We start from the raw sequence: 26,568 nt of genomic DNA, 5'->3' as shown, positions 1-26,568 counted from the left end.
AAGGGCAGTGTGTGTATATATAGGGGTATAATATTTTGGAGAGGGCCAGTGTGTGTGTGTGTGTGTGTGTGTGTGTGTGTGTGTGTGTGTGTGTGTGTGTGTGTATATAATATTTTGGAGAGGGGCAGTGTGTGTAGGGGTTAATATTTTGAGAGGGGCAGTTTGTGTGTCTATGGGGGTATAATATTTTGGAGGGGGGCATTGTGTGTGTGAGGGTATAATATATTGGAGAGGGGCATTGTGTGTTTTTGTGGGGGGTATAATATTTTGGAGAGGGGCATTGTGTGTTTTTGTGGGGGGTATAATATTTTGGAGAGGGGCAGTATGTGTGTGTGGGGGGGGGGCTATAATATTTTGGAGAGGGGCAGTGTGTGTGTGTAGAGGAGTATAATATTTGGTGAGGAGCAGTGTGTGTGGGGGTATAATATTTTGGAGAGGGGCAGTGTGTGTATGTGGGTGATATTTTGTGAAGGAAACACAGCAAGTCTTTATTTAGTAGCACAGCATGGGAGATATTTATATATTTGGGGCAGTATACTGACACAATGCCTTTAAAAATAAAAGTGTCAGGAAGTGCTGCTGAAGAACAAAGAGGGAGGTCTTCAGAGTCTAGCTGTGGGTATGAAATCTCATCATGGTGTCTGTACTACATGGAGACAAAAGGGACGGTAACAACTCATTCATGTTCTAGTGGTGGCTCTGGTGCTGCATTCATGTGCTAATGGTGATTCTGGCACTGCATTCATGTTCTGGTGGTGGTTCTGGTGCTGTATTTATGTGCTGATGATGGTTCTGGTGTGGCATTCATATACGGATTGTGGCACAGGTGCTGTATTCATGTGCTGATGGTGTCCCTGGTGCTGCATTCATGTGCTGCTGATGGTTCTGGTGCGGCATACATGTATTGATGGTGGTTCTGAACTTGAAAATCCAAAACAAGTTTCATGGCTATGTCAAAAAAAAGCTTAAAAATAATCAAAACTTTGTTTTGACATTATGAGGAGAATTTGTCAAAATTCTGCTCAGTTTCTGCTCCAAAAACAGTGTAAATTAACATGTCTACACATTTTTTAAGCATAATGTCTCCAAATCCTCTTCAAATATTTGGTTCTAGTAATGTATTCATGTGAGTAGCTCTTGCATGACGCTGACTGCTGACATCCTCTTGATGTCTGATGCGTCCTTTTTGTTGTAAAAAATACAAACTGCTGTTGCGCCTTGAGTCTATAAGTGTCTGCATCTCTGACATCACTTCAGCAGCGCGGTAGCCAGTTACTTGCTGAGCTCCATGATTGCTTGCAGCGCTGTCATTGTGATGTGACACCAGCGCTGCAGACAATACCAGACCTGGGGAGAGTGAATAAAACAAAAACAATGCAGGGAATGGGTTTCCAAAACTGGAAAACCTAAGGTTATGTGCACACAAGGTGTTTTAAACTCAAGCAACACCGGCAACTTTAACTAGATGTTGAAAACCGTGGCGTTTTTTTTCCTGACCCATCTGCTGTGTAGTTTTATAGTTTTTCTATGGTCTTGACCATCTTTGGCTTTTTTGTGTTTTCTTATTGTTTTTGTCACTTCTTTTTTTTTTTACTGTGCTTTTTAAGAAAAAGTGATGGTAAAACGCAATAAAAGACATCCGAGCATCTTCCGAACCTTTCCATTGATCTGCGTCTACTGAGTGGAAAACACCAAAAGAATGAACTGGTCACTTCTTTTAACCACTTGGTGGTTTTAGAAACTTGAAGTGGTTAAAAGATGCTCAAAAGCCTGAACCTGCGCACAGTAATAGATGCAGATGGTCACTGATTGTGAGTATTTTTCATAGTGGTATCCATGGTGGGATCTGCCCCCAAAAATGTCATTGCACATTCCCTAAGTGGCATGCACCCAAAATTAGTGTCAGTGACAACGATAGCTTCCCTGATCACCTATCTGTAGAATAGGTCATCAATATTAGCTGAGGGGGATCTGATTTTGCTTCCATGTCCATCAGTTATATGATGAAGCCTTAGCATTATATGGAGAGCAGCATTCTCTTCATTATCTGCGAGACCTAGCTCTGTAGGGAAAATAGCGGCTTCACCAGGTCCGGCAACTTAAGAGCAATAAACAGGACTGAGCTGTAATACTGGATGCAGCCGTGACTGCATGTTATATGGTCATGTTACACAATTTACAAGTGCACAAAAGATATTACACATTCACCAAGTGACAAGTGGGCCTGTGTACCCCCCAAATGCCAGGGCTGAATTTTAGTCCCAGTCCGGCCCTGCTTGGGGTCATCAGATGACCTTAGGGTACCATGACAATGATCGGCATTTGTGATTACGATTGCGGGGAGCCAATCTTGTCAGAGGGTCTTTTAACCCCCTTTTAACCACTTAGATACCATTGTCGATTGAGACAGTGATATTTGAGTGGTTAATTGGCCCAAATCGTTTGTAGTACAAAAAAACCCCAAAAAATGAAAACAAAACTAGTTTCCCCTGGGATGCTTTGGTGACATCAGTTGTGAACCCTGGTGCCTACTAAGACTTAGGAAAAGGAAACCCCCCCACCCCCCCAAAAAAAACCCAAAAAAACCAAAATGCTCAATTTGGCTATTGAGATTTTTAACTTACTTTGTGACCGTCCAAATGTGAAATATCCATTTCAAAACCAATAAGTGCTTCAACTAAAGAAATTGTCACGTTTGTATAAAGGTCATCCCCTCTTCTTTCAAATATAGGATGTCTGGAAAATGCAACCAAGATCATGTTACTGACAAAGCAGTTCTCAACTGAAGCAAAACACGCCACTGGAATTGTAACAGTAATGGTTAACAAAATCAAGACACTGGGAAAAGAAAATGGTGTCAACATTGGAAGAACTGTTGGTATTATAACAGAAGCCACAGCACCCCACTGGATTCTAGTACTTATCCGCACAGCAGCAGCATATTTAGTCACCCCAGATTATGTGCATGGTGAAATTCACAGCTTGATGTTACCGGTCAGCTGCAGGCAATGCATTACCTACTAATAGAAGTAGCAATTTGCTTTTACACAGAGCAATGATCGCTCCAACAAACCAGTAGATGCCTGTTTGTTATTGGCTTCATCTTTTACAGTGGCATAAACAGTATTGTTGGTCCTGTAATTAACCAGATAAGTACCAGTACCAATTTGTCACATTCCTGGACAGGCACATTTTTTTTGTATAAAGAGTTTTAAACAAAACTGTTTTGTTTGCATATGAAAATATTTTCTTCTTCATGATGCATGGGGACCTAGTTTTTATGATCTCTCTCTATTCTTTTTGCTGATATCAGGGAACAAAAAAAATTAACTGCATGTATTTGTCATATTTAATCACAAAGCAGGACTAAAATTATTTTAAATGGTCTTCTTTCCTTACAAATTATTATTGTATATTGGATAGATGTTTCACTTTGAAAGGGGCAAGTTTAGAAACAGCCAATCAGACTGATTGTGACTTTTTAAAATTATTTTTTACTTACACTACAGTTCAAAGGTTTAGGGTCACTTAGATATCTCATTTTTTTTTTTTCTTTTTTTTAAACAATAAATTTTTATTGAGTTTCAAATTATTAATACAGAGAGTGAAAAAACATTAAAGAATGACGATTGATTCACTTATAGCTTGAAATAAGTCATAAACGTTTGATATACCTTGAAAGGCGACTAAGGCCGTTTTGGCCGTCTAAGTTATCACATTATAAACCATTTCTTATAAAACTGAGATTCATATTCTGGCAATAAAGCAGAGCAATAAATATAGCAAGCTAGAAAGTGAGAGAAGAATTAAGACAGAAGGGGTTTAGGACATTGCACATTATTTCAAGATGTGATGGTATAATGGTGAAGACAAGAACGCCTCCCAGTGAAACCAGGTCTTGGCTACTGTGTCCCTTTCCTGTTGGGACCCAGCCACCAGTAATTCCATGCGGTGTGTCAGGCCCACCTCCGCAAACCATTCCTCAAGAGACGGGGGATCCATGGATCTCCAATGTCTGGGGATCACGGTTTTCGCTGCCTGCAGTAAATGTCTGAGCAAAGATTTTTTAAATTTAGATTTGGATATGGGGAACATGTAGAGCAAAATTGCTTCCGGGGACGGAGGGACTGAGATTCCAGTCACTTCCAGTACTATCCTGAGGACTCCATTCCAAAAAGCGTTCAGGGTTGGGCATGACCACCATATGTGTACCATTGTTCCCGCATCTGCCCCGCATCGCCAACACGTATCCGGCACCCCTGGAAACCATTTGTTCACTGTTACTGGAACCCTGTACCATCTCGATACTATCTTATAACTCGTTTCCTGAGATTTAGATGCAATGACTGATTTATGAGAGAGGGAGGATATCTCTTATTTTTGAAAGAAAAGCACTTTTTTTTCAATGAAGCTAACATTAAATTAAACAGAAATACACTCTATACATTGTTAATGTGGTAAATGACTATTCTAGCTTCAAACGTCTGTTTTTTAGGCAATATCTACATAGGTGTATTGAAGCCCATTTCCAAAAACCACCACTCCAGTGTTCTAATGGCACATTGTGTTAGTTAACTGTGTTAGAAGGCTAATGGATGTTTAGAAATCCCTTGAAAACCCTTGTGCAAGCACAGCTAAAAACAGTTTTGCTGATTAGAGAAGCTATATAAAACTGACCTTCCTTTGAGCTAGTTGAGAATCTAGAGCATTACATTTGTTGGTTCCATTAAACTCTCATAATGGCCAGAAAAAGAGAACTTTCATGTGAAACTCGTCAGTCTATTCTTCTTAGAAATTAAGGATATTCCATACAAGAAATTGCCAATAAACTGAAGATTTCCTACAACAGTGTGTACTACTCCCTTCAGTGGAGAGCACAAACAGGCTCTAACCAGAGTAGAAAGAGAAGTGGGAGGCCCCACTGCACAACTGAGCAACAAGACAAGTACATTAGAGTCTTTAGTTTCAGAAATAGACACTTCACAGGTCCTCAACTGGCAGCTTCATTAAATAGTACCCGCAAAACGACAGCATCAACGTGTACAGTGAAGAGGCAACTCCGGGATGCTGGCCTTCAGGGCAGAGTGGCAAAGGAAAAGCCATATCTGAGTACGGCTAATAAAAGGAAAAGATTAATATGGGCCAAAAAAAAAAAAACACAGCCATTGGACAGTGGAAGATTGGACAAAAGTGTTATAGACAGACGAATCGAAGTTTGAGGTGTTTGTATCACACAGAAGAACATTTGTGAGATGCAGAACAACTGAAAAGATGCTGGAAGAGTGCCTGACACCATCTGTCAAGCATGGTGGAGGTAATGTGATGGTCTGGGGTTGCTTTGGTGCTGGTAAAGTGGGTGATTTGTACAAGGTAAAAGGGATTTTGAATAAGGAAGGCTATCACTCCATATTGCAACGCCATGCCATACCCTGTGGACAGTGCTTGATTGGAGACAATTTCATCCTACAACAGGACAATGACCCAAAGCACACTTCCAAATTGTGCATTAACTATTTAGGGAAGAAGCAGGCAGCTGGTATTCTATCTGTAATAGAGTGGCCAGCCCAGTCACCAGATCTCAACCCTATTGAGCTGTTGTGGGAGCAGCTTGATCGTATGGTGTGCAAAAAGTGCCCATCAAGCCAATCCAACTTGTGGGAGGGGCTTCTGGAAGCATGGGGTGAAATATCTCCAGATTACCTCATCAAATTAACAGCTAGAATGCCAAAGGTCTGCAAAGCTGGAATTGCTGCAAAGAAGCAGTGACGAAAGCAGAGTTTGAAGGAGAAAACTATTATTTCAAGTAAAAATAATTTTTTCGAACCTGGTCAATGTCTGGACTATATTTTTTATTCCTTATGCAACTCATTTGATAAACAAAAGTATGATTTTTCATGGAAAAGACAAATTGTCTGTGTAACCCCAAACTTTTAAACTGTATTGTATATTTCATACATTTTGTCCCCCATAAGTTCATAAGACCTTTGTGAGGTGGGGGTGCATTTCAACATTTAGATAAATGTATCATTTTGCTGTGGCTTCTTCCAGGTGCGCCGCTGGAAGAATCAAAGGCGAAACGCATGTTGGGCATCAAAAAGGTAATATACACTATGCACCATGATTATTATAACATCCATGAGCAGTCAGACTGTGGAATGCCCTACCACAAGAGGTAGTAATGGCAGATACTATAACAGCTTTAAAAAAAGGGCTGGATGATTTCCTCAGTACACACAACATTGTTGGTTATAAATGACTTAAGGGGGCTTTACACGCTACGACATCGCTAATGTGAACTCGTTGGGGTCACGAAATTGGTGACGCACATCCGGCCGCATTAGCGATGCTGTTGCGTGTGACACCTATGAGCGATTTTGCATCGTTGCAAAAACGTGCAAAATCGCTCATCGGTGACATGGGGGTCCATTCTCAAAAATAGTTACTGCAGCAGTAACGAAGTTGTTCCTCGTTCCTGCGGCAGCACACATCGCTCCGTGTGACGCCGTAGGAACGAGGAAGCTCTCCTTACCTGCCTCCCGGCCCCAATGCGGAAGGAAGGTGGTGGGCGGGTTGTTACGTCCCGCTCATCTCCGCCCCTCGGCTTCTATTGGGCGGCGGTTCAGTGACGCAGCTTTGACGCTGAACGAACCGCCCCCTTAGAAAGGAGGCGGTTCGCCGATCACAGCGACGTCGCCGGACAGGTAAGTGACGGGTCTGGGCGATGTTGTGCGGCATGGGCAGCAATTTGCCCGTGTCGCACAACAGATGGGGGCGGGTACCCACGCTAGCGATATCGGTACCGATATTGCAGCGCGTAAAGCGGCCTTTAGTGACCAAATGTAGAACTTGTGGAGGAAGGTTGAACTAGATGGACCTAGGTCTTTTTTCAACCTAAGTAACTATGTAACTACGTAATAAACTCTAAGCATTACATTGCTAAGCTATAGCTTTTACCAGTGGTTTAGTAACCCCTATATATTAAGCACTATGCTCACTTACTTTAATGTCGGACATTTTACCTTGCCTATATATGGTATATATTTTATATTGGGAACTGTTATGGTGTCACTTTCACCCCATTTAGTCACTTGCCCTAATATTACAGACAATATTCATCTTGATTATTTAATGTAGCTCTTTTCAATAGTCTTCTGTGCATGATGCGCATTTTATATATCTCTTTTAAAAAGATTTTCATGATAATATCAACATATTTATCTCATTTTATATGTATGTTATGCTTTAACATAAATCATTATTTCAATATGTGTGTGGTCATATCTGTAGGTTGTGTGTAAACATATATCTTACTTGAGAACTTTGATACGAAAGCGCAAGTCGCCAGGCTCTCCATCAATATGGGGTTCACCTAGAAAAGCAAAGAAGGGATTTTAAGAGCTGAACACAAGTCTTGAATGAACATAAACATACAACATAAGAGTCTTACCTTCTCCAATGAATGGATACTCCATCCCATCTCTAACTCCAGGCTCAATTTCAACTTCTAACGTTCGTTCCTCATTTACAAGTCTAATTGTATGGGGAAAGGAAGCACATGCGATACAAGATGAAGCATTCATTTTAAGCCTTTTCTTGGTCACACCATAAGGATGAACTATTCCATCATATAGGTCAATAACATGAGCTTGGGTTGTTCCAACAAATTGACAAATGGCACTGCCACTGATCAGCTGTTATTTGCCTAAACAAAACACTGAAAAAACAGCCCACTGACTGATCAGCTTTTGAAAAGAATAGGAGCCAAGTGTAAGACCCTCACTGACATCTTATTGATGACGTATCCTCTGGACAGGTCATTATTAGTGATGGGCGGATTCACAGATACTCGGGATCGGCAGGTCCAACTGGGTTTTTAAACACCCCCCCCCCACAAAACAGGTTCGCATCCAGAATTGATCATGGATAACAGGCTGAACACCGGTCCTCATACAAGTCTATGGTGCCCCAAATGAGGTGCTTAAAAATGGTGGTAGAAGGAATAGGGGATTAGAGCAGGCGCTTTATATTTACCAGTTGCCACACAGCTCTAAACACTACTTCCGGGGTTGTTCATTATCCCTCATGCATACGCACAGCTTCGTTTGCCGACCGGCAGTCAACGCGTCTCTGATTGGTTACAGTGCCTGGGGCAGATATTTAAGCACCAAATTTGCCCCTCTTGGCAGAAAACCACACCAAAACTGCATCAAAACAGTTTTCATGCATTTTTGGTGCTGAAATTTTTACACCATATACCTGCACCCACCTACACCTACTGGCAAAAAAACAAATAAATTGCATTGCTATCACATCGAAACCACAAGGTGTTCTTTTGCCAGGAGGCGTAAATTGAGAACAGACATATGGTGTAGAAATTTCAGCACCAAATTTGCATCTATTGGCAAAAAAAAAATTCTGCCAGGAGATGCAGGTCTGAACTCAGTGACCTCACAGGGTGTGAGGTCACTCAGTTCAATAAGATCACCTGAGGTCAGGTTACCTGTGGTCACAGGTGGAGGACCATGGGAACCTCCAGCTGTGACCACAAACAAGTGAAGTTGCGGCGCAGTCGCTGCCTGAAGCTCATAGCGGGCGGTTCTATGCCCGCGCGCTGTCATTTCAGATGTAGCAGATCTGGAATTGTTGTGGGACCTCGTGTGGATGTCAGACCTGGGTGTTTTGGGAATAATAAAGGGGTTAAAGAGGGTGTGTGTTTTTTTATTTTAAATAAAAAAAAATTTCAGTGTGTGTTTCTTTCTTTTGCACTTACAGATTAGTAATGGGGGGCAGTCTCAGATGCCACCCATTACTAATCTAGGGCTTAGTATTAGCTGTGAGCTGTTAACCTCTTATTACTCAACTGCCATTACACCAGGGCAATCGGGATGAAATGGGTAAAGTTCTGGGATTGCCGCATCTAATATGCAATAGACACTAATGCAACCCTGCACCATCAGAGATGCAAAAATTATGGGCTGATAAGAAGATGGTCCCTCTCCTCTTGAGTGCCGGACATAGCGTTTGTGTTTCCATTTTAAATGAGTTTTGGTGCAGAGAAGACAGCAATGTTTCCGGATTGTGTTGATATATGGCTTCTTCTTTGCATAATCGAGCCTTAATTTGCATTTGTGGATTACAGTTAACTATGTTGACAGGCAATGATTTTTTGAAGTATTCCTGAGTAGAGTTGAGCGCGGTTCGAGGTTCTCCAGTTCGCGGTTCGAGTGATTTTTGGGGGTGTTCTAGATAGAACTAGGTATGCACACCAGTGACTATGGAAGGGGAATACATGGAATAGCAGAAACTGCTGTGTGAATACTGACATGAAAAATTCAATAGCTATTTGTAAGAATGAAATGTGAAAAATGGAACCTGCATTACTGCCATGAATATATGAATAAAGAGAAATTTAGCTACTGAATTGATCAATGCAGAAGAGCCCCAACACTACGCCAAAGTATTTCTCTACGTTGGGGTCCCTAGCTTGTGTGTGTCCTCTCATGCAGTTAAAAAACTTACCGTGTATGGGACGCTGAGACCCAGGCTATATATGCGTATAATGTGGATTGGCAATAGGTGTGTATGGGGAGGGTTCACAAACGAAAAACTACTAACATTAAGGAATAACGTTTGGAACTCCATTCTATGTCTGAACTGGGTGCACCCAGTTCAGACATAGAATGGAGTTCCAAACGTTATTCCTTAATGTTAGTAGTTTTTCGTTTGTGAACCCTCCCCATACACACCTATTGCCAATCCACATTATACGCATATATAGCCTGGGTCTCAGCGTCCCATACACGGTAAGTTTTTTAACTGCATGAGAGGACACACACAAGCTAGGGACCCCAACGTAGAGAAATACTTTGGCGTAGTGTTGGGGCTCTTCTGCATTGATCAATTCAGTAGCTAAATTTCTCTTTATTCATATATTCATGGCAGTAATGCAGGTTCCATTTTTCACATTTCATTCTTACAAATAGCTATTGAATTTTTCATGTCAGTATTCACACAGCAGTTTCTGCTATTCCATGTATTCCCCTTCCATAGTCACTGGTGTGCATACCTTATCTCCCCATAGTGATGTTTTTTAGGTTTTTTGCACCCAGTTCAGACATAGAATGGAGTTCCAAACGTTATTCCTTAATGCTAGATAGAACTAGAACTCGAGCTTTTTGCTAAAGCTCGATAGTTCTAGATACGTTCGAGAACGGTTCTAGCAGCAAAAAGCAGGGCTTTTTACAGCTACAGTGTGCAGGAGCCATCGCTGGCAGCCTGCCAGAAGCTGGTAACCAAGATAAACATCGGGTATCCAAGCAAAGCGCTTTGGTTAGTAACCCGATGTTTATCCTAGTTACGTGCAGGAAGCCCACGCTTCCCCGCTCAGCTCACTCCGCCCCCTCCTGCACACGGCATGTACACATATATATACACACACACACACACACACACACACACGTCCCCAGCCATGCAGTCCACGACACTGACGTCCTCCTGTCACTCTGCATACATGGTCCCGCTCGGCTTACCTGCGGTGATGAAGTCCCGACCTCAGCGCTGTCACTGTCCTCCATGGCCGCCGCTTGTCACATCACCTTCTCTCGCTTCCGACCAGAGACTGACTAGCGGTGACGTCACGGGCCTCTCGCGATACTTGGCTGTGAAGGCGGCGGTCATTGAACTCAGTGACAGGTGCTGTCAACAGTGCAGGAGATCAGCGCAGGTAATGTACCTCGCTGACAGCAGCACTTGTCATGCCCTGCAGTGACCTGGGCGGTCATGTTAGCTCAGGTCACTGCACTGCTCTCCCAGCCAATGGGGAACATCCTGCTCTTCATTGACTGGGACAGTGTGGATCGTCATGGCAACCCCTTGGATTACACCAGACCTGGATTTGTTTTTCTTTCTAATAAATTGGTTAAAGAGGGAATGTATTGGGGAGTGTTTTTTCAAATAAAAATGTGTTTGTCGTCAATTTATTTTATTACTGACTGGGTTGGTGATGTCGGGTATCTGATAGACGCCTGACCTCACCAACCCCAGGGCTTGATGCCAGGTGACATTACACATCTGGTATTAACCCCATATATTACCCCGTTTGCCACCGCACCAGGGCGCGGGATGAGCTGGGGCGAAGCACCAGGATTGGCGCATCTAATGGATGCGCCACTTCTGGGGCGGCTGCGGCCTGCTATTTTTAGGCTGGGGAGAGTCCAATAACCATGGACCTCCCTAGTCTGAGAATATCAGACCACAGCTGTCTGCTTTACCTTGGCTGGTGATCCAATTTTGGGGGGACCCCTACGTGTTTTTTTTTTTAATTATTTATTTAATTTAAAATAACAGCGTGGGGTGCCCTCAGTTTTGGATTACCAGCCAAGATGAGGTTGCCAGCTGTGGTCTGCAGGCTGCAGCAGTCTGCTTTACCCTAGCTGGCTACAAAAATAGGGGGAACCCTATGTAATTTTTTTTTTTCATTTTTTTGGCTAAATACAAAGCTAAGCACCCCTTAGTGCCACATGAAAGGCACCAAAGGGTGAAAAATTACAAAATGCAGGAGAGTGGGACATTATGTGTCTTTCTGCCATTATAATGACAGAAAAGACTGATATGAAGTGCACAAGCACAAGAAAATCACCAGAGCGCTCTACGCTGTGTAAAGCAGTAGAAAATGGCACTGGAGTGAACATGTGACCGCCTCATGTAGGATGAAGCTATGGATCCTGGGTAAATTTATGCATTTACCCTCCTTCAGTTTTTTTGCAGTACACAAAAAAAACGGAAGGCACGCGGATGACAAACAGATGACATACGGACCGTCTACGGAACAGAAACGGATGCCACACGGATGCACCTGTGAAAAAAAACGAACTTTTTTGCAGACCGCAAAAATGGATCGGTCGTGTTAATGTAGCCTTATTCTGATCTGCCGTTTATAAACTGCAGGCAGAAATAAGTGAATAACGCCCCCCGGCGTCAGAAAATCTCCGGGGTTTCAGGGCTAGCTGAGACCCTGGAGATCATGATTCAGGACGTTTTTTCCGGTCCCCGCTCACGTGATCACAGGTATACACCGTACACCGATGATCACGTTACAGTAAATGACAGCGCCGGTAAAAAAATATTTATCTCCCATCTGGCATGAACAAACATGATAAATCTCCTCCCCGGTCCCCCGGTGTCGCCAAAGTGCCCCCCCTGATGCCCTCCCAGAAATCCAAGATGGCCGCGCACACAGCAGCGCGCCGGCAGCATTCACCCTACTCCTCTGATTTCTGTCGCATGTGCCATGACACATGCGACAGAAAACTCCTCCCCGGGCCCTGCCAGGTCACCCCCTATAACCCCACTGGTGTTCCCCGGTGTCCCACGGTACCTGTGCAGCGTTGATCCCCCCACGGCCCTCTCCTTCACAATAGACGCTGCCGCATGCACAGAGCGGCTGTCAGCTCAGCTTCCTGTGTTCAGACACAGTGAGTGGTGGTTATGCATCTGTAAGCTAAATGGGCGGCACGGTGGCTCAGTGGTTAGCACTGCAGTCTTGCAGCGCTGAGGTCCTGGGTTCAATTCTCACCAAGGACACCATCTGCAAGGAGTTTGCGTGGGTTTCCTCCGGGTACTCCGGTTTCCTCCCACACTCCAAAGACATACAGCGCTATGGAATTAATAACGCTATATAAATGAATAAATTATTATTATTACTGCAATGCCCTGCTCATGAGGTAAGGAACATAATTGATCAGGAGAGCTATATACTACATTTCCAAATGGAGGGATTTGCTTTTATAGTTTCCCTGCTGAACGACTACCAAACATGAGAGTCCGTTATACGCCACAAGAAAACACATCTAAATAGCGAGCTCTGTTGTTAGCTGGATAACTGGACTTAAAGGGGTATTCCATCTCCAAGATCCTATCCCCAATATATAGTAGGTGGAATAGCAATAATATCAGCAAATACCAATATTTGGAAATGTAGAATAGTTCTCCTGATTAGGGTCCTCATGAGCAGGGTATTGCAGCTTTGGTAGCAACCATTACGACATGGACTCTGCTGCTGTGGACCCGGGGAGAGTGAGTGCAGATTCATTGCACCCACACTCCTCACATGAAGGGTCCGCACTCCTAGAAAATGGGGGATACGTTCCCTGAGTGTCTCCCCCCCATATTCAAGACGGTCCAGAGTCGTCATGGGACCCCTTTATTTTTTTTCTTACAATAAATTGGTGAAAGAGGAAATGTTTTGGGGACTGTTTTTTCAAATAAATTTCTTTTGTCGATTTTTTTTTTTTTTTTTTGTTAGTACTGACAGTTTATGATGTTGGGTATCTAATAGACGCCATGACATCACAAACTGCTGGGCTTGATCTCAGGTGACTTTACAGCTAGTATCAACCCGATTTATTACCCCGTTTGCCACTGCACCAGGGCACGGGATGAGCTGGGGTGAAGCGCCAGGATTGGCGCATCTAGTGGATGCGCCACGTCTGGGGTGCCTGCGGCCTGCTATTTTTAGGCTGTGAAGGCCCAATAACTATGGACCTTCCCACCCTGAGAATACCAGACCACAGCTCTCCGCTTTACCTTGGCTGGTGATCCAATTTGGGGGGGACCCTACTTTTATTGTGTAATTATTAATATTTATAAAATAATTATAAAAAAAGAGCCTGAGGGGACCTCCACATTGGATCCCTAACCACGGTAAAGCTGCCAGCTGTGGTTTTCAGGCTACAGCCGTCTGCTTTACCCTAGCTGGCTATCAAAAATGGGGGGACCCAACGTCTTTTTTTTTTTAACTATTTTTTAAATAGAAAAAATTAATGGGCTTCCCTGTATTTTGATTACCAACCAAGGTAACGGCAGGCAGATGTGGGTGGCAACCCATAGCTGTCTGCTTTATCTGCGCTGAGAATAAAAAATACCGTGGAGCACTACGTCATTTTTTTTACAGATTTATTTTTACAGCACTGTGATGCTCAGCAATCAAAATACAGGGAAGCCCATTTTGTTTTTAGTTATTTAAATAAATAATTAAAAAAAATATATATATGGGCTCCCGCTGCATTTTTTGTATTGCTAGCTAAGGGTAATCCAAGCAGCTACTGGCTGCTAACCCCCACTGCTTGGTGTTACCTTCACTGGCAATGTAAAATCCAGGGAAGCATTTTTTATTTTTTTTGCCAAAAAACTACCAAAAAAGGACGTGAGCTTCGCCATATTTTTGTATGCTAGCCAGGTATAGCAGGCAGGTGCTGGAAGAGTTGGATACAGCGCCAGAAGATGGCGCTTCTATGAAAATACCATTTTCTGAGGCGGCTGCAGACTGCAATTCGCAGCAGTGGGGCCCAGAAAGCTCAGGCCAACCTGTGCTGCGGATTCCAATCCCCAGCTGCCTAGTTGTACCTGGCTGGACACAAAAATGGAGCGAAGCCTACGTCATTTGTTTTCTAATTATTTCATGAAATTCATGAAATAATAAAAAAAGGGCTTCCCTTTATTTTTGGTTCCCAGCCGGGTACAAATAGGCAACTGGGAGTTGGGGGCAGCCGTACCTGCCTGCTGTACCTGGCTAGCATACAAAAATATGGCGAAGCCCACATAATTTTTTCAGGGGGCAAAAACTTCTGCATACAGTCCTGGATGGAGTATGCTGAGCCTTGTAGTTCTGCAGCTGCTGTCTGTCTGTATGGAGAAGAGCAGACAGCAGCTGCAGAACTACAAGGCTCCGCATACTCCATCCAGGACTGTATGCAGAAGTTTTTTGCCCACCAAAAAAAATGACGTGGGCTTCGCCATATTTTTGTATGCTAGCCAGGTACAGCAGGCAGCCACGGGCTGCCTCCAACCCCCAGTTGCCTATTTGTACCCGGCTGGGAACCAAAAATATAGGGAAGCCCGTTTTTTTTTTTTTTAATTATTTCACTTATTTCATGAAATAATTAAAAAACAAATGACGTGGGCTTCGCCCCATTTTTTTGTCCAGCCAGGTACAACTAGGCAGCTGGGGGTTGGAATCCGCAGCACAGGATAGCCCGAGGTTTCTGGGCGCCTCTGCTGCGAATTTCAGTCCGCAGCCGTCCCAGAAAATGGCGCTCTCATAGAAGCGCCATCATCTGGCGCTGTATCCAACTCTTCCAACAGCCCTGGAGCCGGGTGGCTTGTTGGGTAATCATGAGTTAATACTGGCTTTGTTTTACTAGCCAGTATTAAGCCAGAGATTCTTAATGTCAGGCACGTTTGACCCGGCCATTAAGAATCTCCAATAAAGGGTTAAAAAAAAAAAGACACCACACAGAGAAAAAATACTTTAATAGAAATAAATACACAGACACATTAGAGACTCCACCTTTATTACCCCCTGTCAGCCCTCCACGATCCATGGTCTTCTGTCTTTCTCGTTCAACAAATGCAGCTCTGCTACATCACTGCTGCATGGGGGAAGACGCTGCTTCCCATGGAGCCTTCACTCCGTGAAGGCTCCACGGGAAGCAGCGTGCAGCCTTCACTCCGTGAGAGATCAGTGCTGCTAGCGGTAACGCTGACAGACGCGTTACCATAGCAACGGTGCTCCCGGAGCCGCGGTTAGCGGTGACGTCACCGCTAACTGCGTTGCTATGGCAACGGTGATCTCCGTTAATGACGACCGTTAATGGGGAGTCGACCGTGTGCTAGAGCATGTCGCCGGTACCCGGCGATACACAAATGTGCACCGTGTACCGGAGAGATGCACTCGCAGGTCCTACATGACGCGTCATAGTCATGTGACCAGTCTGTAGCCAATGAGATAATAGCCACGTGACTGGTCACATGGCTATTTTGACATCACGATAGGTCCTGCATCACTGCTGGCAGTGCTGGTCACCGGGAGGATTCAGCGATCATCAGATGGAATAGCGGCAGGAGACAGAGTGCAGGAGGGATCGCGGGGACCGGTAAGTGTTATGGCAATGTTTATTAACTGTATGTGTACATTTATAATGCATTTTTATGTGTTTGTGATTGCCTCCCATTATATCCTATAGGTTCGAGTTTGGTTCGTAGAACGTTCGACGAACCGAACTCGAACGGGACCTCCGTTCGACGAACCGAACTCGAGCCGAACCACGGCCGGTTCGCTCATCTCTATTCCTGAGCGCTTGCAGTGATTTCCATAAAGAATCTTGCCCGTTTTTTATACAGTGTCTGAGGACTCACAGATTCATGCGCATCCAATTGTGACTGTCGGCCATGTCACTTGAGTACATGAACTTTTCTAAGATTGCTGAATCTTTTGATGATATGCAATATAAATGCTGTATATGTATAATGTGTATGTAATATATATATATATATACACATTATATACACACACACACATATTATATATATATATATATACATACATATATACACACACACACACACACACACACACAAGAAGCTGGCCCGATTCTAACGTATCGGGTAGTCTAGAATGTTTATGTAGGTTAGCAGATTGAGTAATAATATAATCAGCAAGTCTTGAATAATGATGGTTCATTTTTTGCTCGTTGGTCTCCCTGCTGTGCAGCACGCATCGGCGTGTTTGACAGTGGGAGACCATCGATCTGAATGGGCAGGGAGTCGGCGTACACTGGTAACCATGTTACACAATCGGGTAACTATGCAAAGCGCTTTGCTTAGTTACCCGATGTGTACCATGGTTACCAGCGTACGCCGGCTCAAGCACACATATGCCGGGAGCAAGGTGGTAACCATGGTACACATTGGGTAACTAACGAAAACGCTTTGCAAAGGTACAGGATTGTGTACCATTTGTTGCCAGCGTACGTCGGTAAGCTGATAACTATGGTACACATTGGGTAACTATGCAAAGCGACAGTGCTGGTTTATTTTTTGCTTGTTGGTCTCCTGCTGTGCAGCACGCATCGGCGTGTTTGACAGTGGGAGACCAACGATCTGAATGGGCAGGGAGCCGGGGTAAGCTAGTAACCATGGTACACATCGGGTAACTATGCAAAGCGGTTTCCATAGTTACCTAATCTGTACACTGGTTAACAGCGTACGCCGGCTCCAGCACACGTGTGCCAAGAGCCGGGGTAAGCTAGTAACCATGATACACATTGGGTAACTAAGCAAAGCGGTTTCTATAGTTACCCGATGTGTACCATGGTTACCAGCCTACGCCGGCTCAGGCACACGTGTGCCGGGGTAAGCTAGTGGTTTCACACATCCGGCTTTTCTCCACTTTGTCGGATCCTGCACGCTGCTGTAGGCTGGTTTCAGACGTCCGTGTTTTAGGTACGTGTGACATGCGTTTTGTAACACGAATGTCACACGTACCCATGTTATTCTATGATGTGCCACACACATCCATGTTTGCACACGGACGTGTGACTTTTCATGACCCCGCACGCACATATGCAGGTATCTTCGGCAGCACGGATGTCACACGGATCGCACACTGATGTGATCCGTGCGACATCAGTGTAAAACATACCAGAGAAAATATGGGTCTTTTTAATAAAAATATTTTCTATATTTACTTCTCTCCAGAGATGCTGTCTCCGGCTCTGCTGCCTCCCGCTTTTTATCGCCGCTCATTATACTCACTGAATATTCAGTGCCCTGAGGGGCTGGAAGCGCAGGAACAGCGCGAGGGACTTCAGTGCCGGGGACCGCATTGCTGGGTGAGTGTACAGCAGAGTATGTGTGTACATGCATATGCGCTATGTGTGTATGCGTCGGTGTATCCATATATGTGTGTGTGTGTGTGTGTGTGTGTGTGTGTGTGTGTGTGTATATATATATATATATATATATGTACGTGTGCTATGTGTGACGGACATCTGAAGGCAGCCGTACACTGTGTACAGGACAGTGGCTGCGCCGCAACTTCCTGGTGAACATGACAACACGTGATCGGAGCTTGTCGCGCGGCAACTGTAGTGTACACAGTGCATGGGAGCGCGCCGGATCCGACAAAGTGGAGAAAAGGTAAGCGACAGTGCGGACGTGTGCCGGGAGCCGGGGTAAGCTAGTAACCATGTTACACATCGGGTAACTAAGGAAAGCGGTTTCTATAGTTACCCGATGTGTACTATGGATACCAGCCTACGCCGGCTCCGGCACACGTGTGTCAGGAGGCATGGTAAGCTAGTGGCTTTTCTCCACTTTGTCTTGCGGTGTGGGCTTCCGGTGCTGCAGCAGTCACCTGGGAGTCGGGCGTCTCCGTGTGGGTTCGGGGAATGAGTGTGGGGTGGCGGGGCCGGGGCGAGCATCCAATGCGTGAGGGGGTGGGGCCTGGCCGAGCGGCCAATGCGTGCAGGGGACCGGGGCAAGCGGCCAATCCGTGCGGGGGGCGGGGCCAGGCCGAGCCGCCAATCTGTGCGGGGGGCGGGGCCATGCCGAGCCCAGCGGCCAATCCGCTGGTTGTCACTAACGACACAATTGTCACTGTAACGACACAATTTTGGAGCAAGACAGAGACAGAATAAGGCAATTATATATATACACTAGAAGGTGGCCCGATTCTAACGCATTGGGTATTCTAGAATTTACGTATTGTGTAGTTAATGTATGATTTTTGTTATATATATATAGATGTTGTGGGGGTGTGTGAGAGTGGTGTTGTTCGTGTGTTGCGTTGTGTGTTGCATTGTTTGTGGAGCGCTGTGTGTCTGTAGCGTTGTGTGTGTGTGGTGCTGTGTGTGTTGCACGGTTTGTGTGGGTGTGTCTGTGTGTAGGCATGTGTGTGTGGGTGTGTGTGTGTAGGCATGTGTGTGTGGGGGTGTGTGTGTGTGTGTGAGGTGCGTGTGTGTGTTTTGGGGGGAGGTGTGAGGTGCGTGTGTGTTTTGGGGGGAGGTATGTTTTGTGCAATGTGTGTGTTGCGCGATATGTGCATATATTTGTGTGTGCCGCGGTGTTTGTGTGTTGTGTGTGTGTGCGGCGTTGTCTGTCTGTGTAGGGCGGTGTTTGTGGTTCCCAGTGTGTGTGGTGTGTTCTGCGGTGCGTGTGTGGCGGTGTGTGTGTGTGTTTTGGGGGGAGGTGTGCACCCCCCATCGTGCTCCATCCCCCATGCTGCGCACCCCCCATCGTGCTCCATCCCCCATGCTGCGCACCCCCCCATCGTGCTCCATCCCCCATGCTGCGCACCCCCCATCGTGCTCCATCCCCCATGCTGCGCACCCCTCATCGTGCTCCATCCCCCATGCTGCGCACCCCCCATCGTGTTTCATCCCCCCATTCTGGGCACCCCCCATCGTGCTCCATCCCCCATCGTGCTCCATCCCCCATGCTGCAAACCCCTCAGAGAGGAGTATAATAGGAGGATTATAATAGGAGTATAACGGGAGGAGTAGTCCTGGGGAAAGAGGAGTATAACGGGAGGAGTAGTCCTGGGGAAAGAGGAGTAAAACGGGAGGAGTAGTCCTGGGGAAAGAGGAGTATAACGGGAGGAGTAGTCCTGGGGAAAGAGGAGTATAACGGGAGGAGTAGTCCTGGGGAAAGAGGAGTATAACGGGAGGAGTAGTCCTGGGGAAAGAGGAGTATAACGGGAGGAGTAGTCCTGGGGAAAGAGGAGTATAACGGGAGGAGTAGTCCTGGGGAAAGAGGAGTATAACGGGAGGAGTAGTCCTGGGGAAAGAGGAGTATAACGGGAGGAGTAGTCCTGGGGAAAGAGGAGTATAACGGGAGGAGTAGTCCTGGGGGGGAGGGGGAGGTGTACAGGTGCCCAACAAGTGCGGGGGGCGTAGCCTAAAGGGCATAGTGTGCGGGGGCGTGGCCTAGTGGGCATAGTGTGGGGGGCGTGGCCTAGCGGGCATCGCGTACGAGGGCGTGGCCTAGCCAAACTGTTAATCCATGTGGGGGGGTGGGGCCAGGGCGAGCCGACGGTTGTCACTGTAAGGCAGGGGTGGGGAACCTCCGGCCCGCGGGCCGTATACGGCCCGTGACGACTTTTTATGCGGCCCCCGGGCACATTCCCGGGGACCATTGTGCTTTGGTGGCAGCCGCGCTTTTCCCGGCTGCCGGCCCTTTAAATCCCACAGCCTGATGCCCTGTGGGTAGATGCTAGAATGTACGGGCTCTCTCCAGATCCTGACTTCCAGGACCTGACTGCAGCCCATACATTCTAGGCTTATCCCCGGCCTGTGTGCTCTGGTGGGCGGGTAAGCAGCAAGCTGCGATAAAGTCACACAGAAGAGCTGCAGCAGGTTTACCAGCCTCCCGGACCTGCTGTGTGTGTGTGACTCTCCCTCCCCCTCACTGCGAGTACTCAACCCATCGCTGCCCCCCCCCGCTCAGTGCTGTGTACACCCTCGTACTGTGTGTACCCCCCAATGCTGTATGTACCCCCCAATGCTGTGTGTACCCCCTCGTGCTGTATGTACCCCTCAATGCTGTGTGTACCCCCTTGTGCTGTATGTACCCCCTAGTGCAGTGTGTACCCCCTAGTACAGTGTGTACCCCCTAGTACAGTGAGTACCCCCTAATGCTGTGTGTACCCCCTAATGCTGTGTGTACCCCTTAATGCTGTGTGTACCCCTTAATGCTGTGTGTACCCCCTCATGCTGTGTACCCCCTCGTGCTGTGTACCCCCTCGTGCTGTGTACCCCCTCGTGCTGTGTGTACCCCCTCGTGCTGTGTACCCCCTCGTGCTGTGTGTACCCCCAGGTGCTGTGTGTACCCCCTAGTGCTGTGTGTACCCCCTAGTGCTGTGTACACCCCAGTGCTGTGTGTACCCCCTCGTGCTATGTGCCCCCTAGTGCAGTGTGTACCACCTAGTGCAGCGAGTACCCCGTAGTACAGTGAGTACCCCCTAATGCTGTGTGTACCCCTTAATGCTGTGTGTACCCCCTAATGCTGTGTACCCCTTAATGCTGTGTGTACCACCTCGTGCTGTGTACCCCCTCGTGCTGTGTACCCCCTCGTGCTGTGTACCCCCTCGTGCTGTGTGTACCCCCTCATGCTGTGTACCTCCTAGTACAGTGTGTACCCCCCAGTGCTGTGTACCCCCAGGTGCTGTGTGTACCCCCTAGTGCTGTGTGTACCCCCTAATGCTGTGTACACCCCAGTGCTGTGTACCCCCTCAGCGCGGTGTAACCCCTCAGCGCGGTGTAACCCCTCACTGCTGTCCGTGCCCCCCCTAGTGCTGTCTGTACCCCCTGGGTGATGTCTATGCCCCCCCACCAGTGCTGTCCGCACCACCTAATGCTGTCCATGCTGCCACCAGTGCTGTCCATGCCACGGTGAGTGCTGCCTGTGTCCCCCTTATGCTGTCCATGCTCCCCAGTGCTGTGTGCCACCCCTCAGTGCTCTTAACTCGCTACTGCTGTCTGTACCCTCCCACTGCTTTCTATGCTCCCCAGTCCGTGCTCTCCTATTGATGTCTATGTTCCCCCAGACCTGTCTGTCTCCCTAATGCTGCCACCCAGTGCAGTCCGTGCTGCCACCCAGTGCAGTGCGTGCTGCCACCCAGTGCAGTGCGTGCTGCCACCCAGTGCAGTGCGTGCTGCCACCCAGTGCTGTGCGTGTCCCCAGTCATGTCTGTGCCACCGCCAGGGCTGTCCATGCCCCCTACTGATGTATATGCCCCAGCCCCTCCTGTGATGTATATGCCCCAGCTCCTCCTGTGATGTATATGCCCCAGCCCCTCCTGTGATGTATATGCCCCAGCCCCTCCTGTGATGTATATGCCCCAGCCCCTCCTGTGATGTATATGCCCCAGCCCCTCCTGTGATGTATATGCCCCAGCCCCTTCTGTGATGTATATGCCTCAGCCCCTCCTGTGATGTATATGCCCCAGCCCCTCCTGTGATGTATATGCCCCAGCCCCTCCTGTGATGTATATGCCCCAGCCCCTCCTGTGATGTATATGCCCCAGCCCCTCCTGTGATGTATATGCCCCAGCCCCTCCTGTGATGTATATGCCCCAGCCCCTCCTGTGATGTGTACTCCCAGTGTCTCCTGTAATTTATGCGCCCTGGCCCCTCCTGTGATGTGTATGCCCCCAGCATCTCCAGACAGAGACAAACCTGGAAAAGCAGCTGTGAGAAACAAGATGATCAATATCACCGAACATTACAATCGCACCAAAGAGAAGCAGCTCCGGCCACCACAATAGGGGTGAGTTAATCGTTTGACCAAATATAGCAGGGTTATTTTTCAGGTTGATAATGTTGTGCGGCCCCCAAAGGTTAGTAGGAAATTCCAAATGGCCCCCGGCAGTAAAAAGGTTCCCCACCCCTGCTGTAAGGACACAATGTCACTGTGACACAATTTTGGAGCAAGACAGACAAACAGACAGACAGAATAAGGCAATTATTTATAATATATATATATATATATATATATATATATATATATATATATATATATATATATATATATATATATATATATATATATATATATATATATATATATATATATATATATATATATATATAAGAATACATATAAATAACAAACAATATAAATAAATATATACATTTAAAATTGCAAAGTGTTTGCATAGAGGAACAATTTCTGATATTGCTTCACCATTTTCAAATGCAGTTGTTGAAAGGTTGATGAATCTCTGGCCATCTTTGCTTCTGAGAGACTCTGCCTGCCTAACATGCGCTTTTTATACACAGTCTTGTCACTGAGGGGAAAATTGACCCTCTGGCTGTTTTTAATTAGTGCCTCTTACTTTTCAAGCCTTTATTAACTCGGTCACATCATCTTGTTTGCAATGTTTTACTGTAATCAATTAGTTATTTTTTTCAATGAAATCTTTCACCATCTGATGGGTGGTCTATGTTCTGTTGTGAATAGAATAGATCATGGCTACAAGAGATTTCCAAATCATTGCGTTCTTGTTTTCTGTACCTTTAACATAGTGTAACCAAGAGGCACTAAAGAAAACAGCCTAAGGCTATGTGCGCACGTTGCGTACTAGCCCTGCAGATATTTCTGCAGCGATCTGAAGAGCACATGTGCGCTTTAGATCGCTGCAGAAATGTCCGTAGTGAGCGCCGATTCCATGCGCTCTGCCTGCAGCTCCTGCCATAGACAGAGCAGGAGCTGCCGGCAAAGCGCAGGAAAGAAGTGACATGTCACTTCTTTTTGCGCAGCGCTTCGGCAGTAGCCGAAGCGCTGCGCTCTTAGACGCCACGTGCGCACGGCCCCTGCACAATCTCCATAGACTGTGCAGGGGACGCAGGACGCATGCAGTTACGCTGCGCTACAAAGCGCAGCGTAACTGCATGTTTTTACGCAACGTGCGCACATAGCCTTAAGGGTCAATATTGACTTTGTATAAAATGAGGATATTAGGCTACTTTCACACATCCGGTTTGAGCACTGCGGCTCAATCCGGCTGTGAAAACTATGCAATGGATGCAGCGAAAACACCGCATCCGTTGCATAAGTTTTTACATGCGGCCCGTCCGTTTTTTTCCGGTTGCGGCATGCTACTGAGCATGCGCAGTGGAAAAAACCGCATGCGGCGAGCGGATGCGGTTTTTTCCGCATCGCGCCGCATCCGGCCTCCATAGGTATGCATTGAAATTGTGCCGCAGCGGCCGGATGCGGCGCGATGCGGTGTTTTTTGCCGGAGCAAAAAACGTTGCAGGGAACGTTCGATCCGGCCGCGGCATCGGCTAAATCTGCCGCATGCGGCAAAAACCGGACCGAACGCAAGCCCCTGCGGCACAATACGGCACTAATGTAAGTCTATGCAAAAAAAAAACGCAACCGGCGTTACAAAAGCCAGTTGCGGTTTTTCTGCAGAACGCCGTATTGTGCCGCAGAGCAAAAATCCGGATGTGTGAAAGTAGCCTTAGAGAAGTAAAGTCTCTGAGAAGCAAAGATAGTCAGAGATTTACCGGTCTGTCAGCAACTATATTTAAAAATTGTAAAAAATTTCAGAAAAATGCTCGTCTATGTAAAATTGCAAAGACTTTGAATATCCCAGCATTTACATTGCATATCATGAAAAGATTCAGAAATTCTGGAGAGATTCATGTGCACAAGGGACAAGGCCGCAGGTCAGTATTGGAGGTCTTGATCTGTGAGCCCTTAGGTGGCAAATGAAGTAAAAACAGGCATGATTGTGTCATGGAGATCACTACTAGTTCAGGAATTCTTCCAGAAATCATGGTCTGTGAACCAAGGTCGCAGTGCAATCCACAAATACAAGTTAAAGTTTTACCACTATCATGCAAAGAAGAACCCATATATCAACACAATCCAGAAATGCTGCAGTCTTCTCTGGGTGAAAGATCATTGAAAATTGAGGCAAATAGAAAACTGTTCTGTGGTCAGATGATATTCATTATGGAAACCACAGACGCCATGTCCTGCAGAGTCAAGAGGAGAGGGACCTTCTAGCTTTTTATCAGCCCATAATCCCTACATCTCTGATGGTACAGGGTTGCATTATCGCCTATGGCATCGTCAGTTTATACACCATAAAAGGAATTATATAGGAGGTTTGGAACAACACATGCTCCCATCCAATGTCCATTTCAGGGAAGGCCTTGCATATTTCAGTAAGACCTATACTGAATACCCAGCACAACATCTTAGTTTCACAATAGAAGTTCAGGTGATGGACCTTAAAGGGAACCTGTCATCAGAAATTTCGCCTAAAACCTAACAGATTCCCCCTCTGCAGCTCCTGGGCTGCATTCTAGAAAGGTCCCTGTTATTATTGTGCCTCCTTTCTGACCCAAAAAAAGAGTTTATATCGAGGTACCTTTTTGGCTTCTGATTCTCTAAATGTGTCACGGGGGCAGGCTGCCTGATGGCCGTTATTCTGCCCCCTGGTCCTGTATGCCGCCCCCATCGCCGATTTCTATACTTCTGGACGCCGCCCACTGCTCCAGCCATCCCCGCGCATGCCCAGTGCTCATCTCTCGTGGATGAGCACTGTGCCCAGTGTCACCGCTGGTGACGTGCGCGCAGGGTTTAGATTATGGGCGGTGCTGTTATGTTTATTAACAAGCAACCGCCCATAATCGCGGGACCGCGCATTCCCCCTCGGCCTGCTTCGTGCTTCCTGCTTCCGCGCTCTTCCCATCTATTTCCTGCCTCAGGGCAAGATGGGAAGGAGGTGACGTGAGTTCAGCAGCAGCGCGCTTGCGCAGAAAGAAGCAGGCCGAGGGGGAATGCGCGGTCCCGCGATTATGGGCGGTTGCTTGGTAATTAACATCACAGCACCGCCCATAATCTAAACCCTGCGCGCACGTCACCACCGGTGACACTGGGCACAGTGCTCATCCACGAGAGATGAGCACTGGGCATGCGCGGGGATGGCTGGAGCAGTGGGCGGCGTCCAGAAGTATAGAAATCGGCGATGGGGGCGGCATACAGGACCAGGGGGCAGAATAACGGCCATCAGGCAGCCCGCCCCCGTGACACATTTAGAGAATCAGAAGCCAAAAAGGTACCTCGATATAAACTCTTTTTTTGGGTCAGAAAGGGGCCACAATACTAACAGGGACCTTTCTAGAATGCAGCCCAGGAGCTGCAGAGGGGGAATCTGTTAGGTTTTAGGCGAAATTTCTGATGACAGGTTCCCTTTAATCTGACAAGTCACCTGAAACTAAGGTTACAGATTTTTTTTCTTAGGCAGGTTTTCATGAAACTAATGGCAAGCAGAACAATAATTGCATTTCGCCATATGTTATAAGAATTGTACATGCTTATATACACAATTTGCATAAATAAGCCTAAGGCTGAACTGGACCTACATACTTGACATTAGGGCATTCATCACAAACAACTTCCTGCGTCATTTGAAAACGTCCTGGCCCCAGCTGGGTTGTTCTCATTTCTTGTCGACAATTACATTTTCTCTTGCCTGGTGCTTGGCGAGCTACGGGCTTATTTCTTACAACCTAATGAGGAAAATCCAATAAGTCAATATATTATGAATTCAAGCAAGAGCGGATAAATGCCTAGAGGGTTTTAATAACACACCAAAAGGGAAAATGTTAATTATCCGAACAAATCATGGGGTTAAGATAATGTTTCTGAGACTAAGTGAGACATCTCACTTCTTGTTAAAGATGGTAAAGCATCCGCTGAAGCCCAAAACCATTGTAAGATGACTTCTTTGGAAAAGTTTGAGATCAGTTATATGAATACTTTTTGCAGGCATTATAAAGGTATAACCTGTAAATTATATAGTAGAAAATAATATAATAACTGACAGCCAGCATGGACTCATGAGAGATAAGCTGCATCTAACCAAGATGCTAGTTTCTATTAGGAGGTAAGTGTAAATCTGGATGTTTGCAATGCAGCTGATGTGATTGATCTGGACTCTGTAAAGGCCCCGTCACACTAAGCAACATCGCTAGCAACATCGCTGGTAACGAACAACTTTTGTGACGTTGCTAGCGATGTTGCTGTGTGTGACATCCAGCAACAACCTGGCCCCTGCTGTGAGGTCGTTGGTTGTTGCTGAATGTCCTGGGCCATTTTTTAGTTGTTGCTGTCCTGCTGTGAAGCACAGATCGCTGTGTGTGACAGCGAGACAGCAACAACTAATGTGCAGGCAGCAGGAGCCGGCTTCTGCTGAGGCTGGTAACCAATGTA

At 46.4% G+C, this 26,568-nt stretch overlaps 1 protein-coding gene across 2 annotated transcripts in view; it reads right to left on the bottom strand.

Moving 5' to 3' along the window:
• The window catches only part of DNAJB11 (DnaJ heat shock protein family (Hsp40) member B11), a 103,928-nt gene that overhangs the window by 27,416 nt on the left and 49,944 nt on the right, over positions 1–26,568 (bottom strand). For both annotated transcript variants that reach the window (XM_075317817.1, XM_075317816.1), the window contains exons 5-8: positions 25,723–25,865; positions 7,448–7,530; positions 7,312–7,369; positions 2,625–2,736 (exon numbers count right to left, since the gene is read on the bottom strand). In XM_075317817.1, coding sequence (XP_075173932.1) covers positions 2,625–2,736; positions 7,312–7,369; positions 7,448–7,530; positions 25,723–25,865 — 396 coding nt within the window. The remainder of the gene's footprint in view (positions 1–2,624; positions 2,737–7,311; positions 7,370–7,447; positions 7,531–25,722; positions 25,866–26,568) is intronic.

The sequence above is a fragment of the Anomaloglossus baeobatrachus genome, chromosome 7 (genome assembly GCF_048569485.1).
Source record: "Anomaloglossus baeobatrachus isolate aAnoBae1 chromosome 7, aAnoBae1.hap1, whole genome shotgun sequence".
NCBI classification, from domain to species: Eukaryota; Metazoa; Chordata; class Amphibia; order Anura; family Aromobatidae; genus Anomaloglossus; species Anomaloglossus baeobatrachus.
Note: the sequence above shows the minus strand (reverse complement) of the source record. Positions and strands in the feature narration are given on the sequence as shown.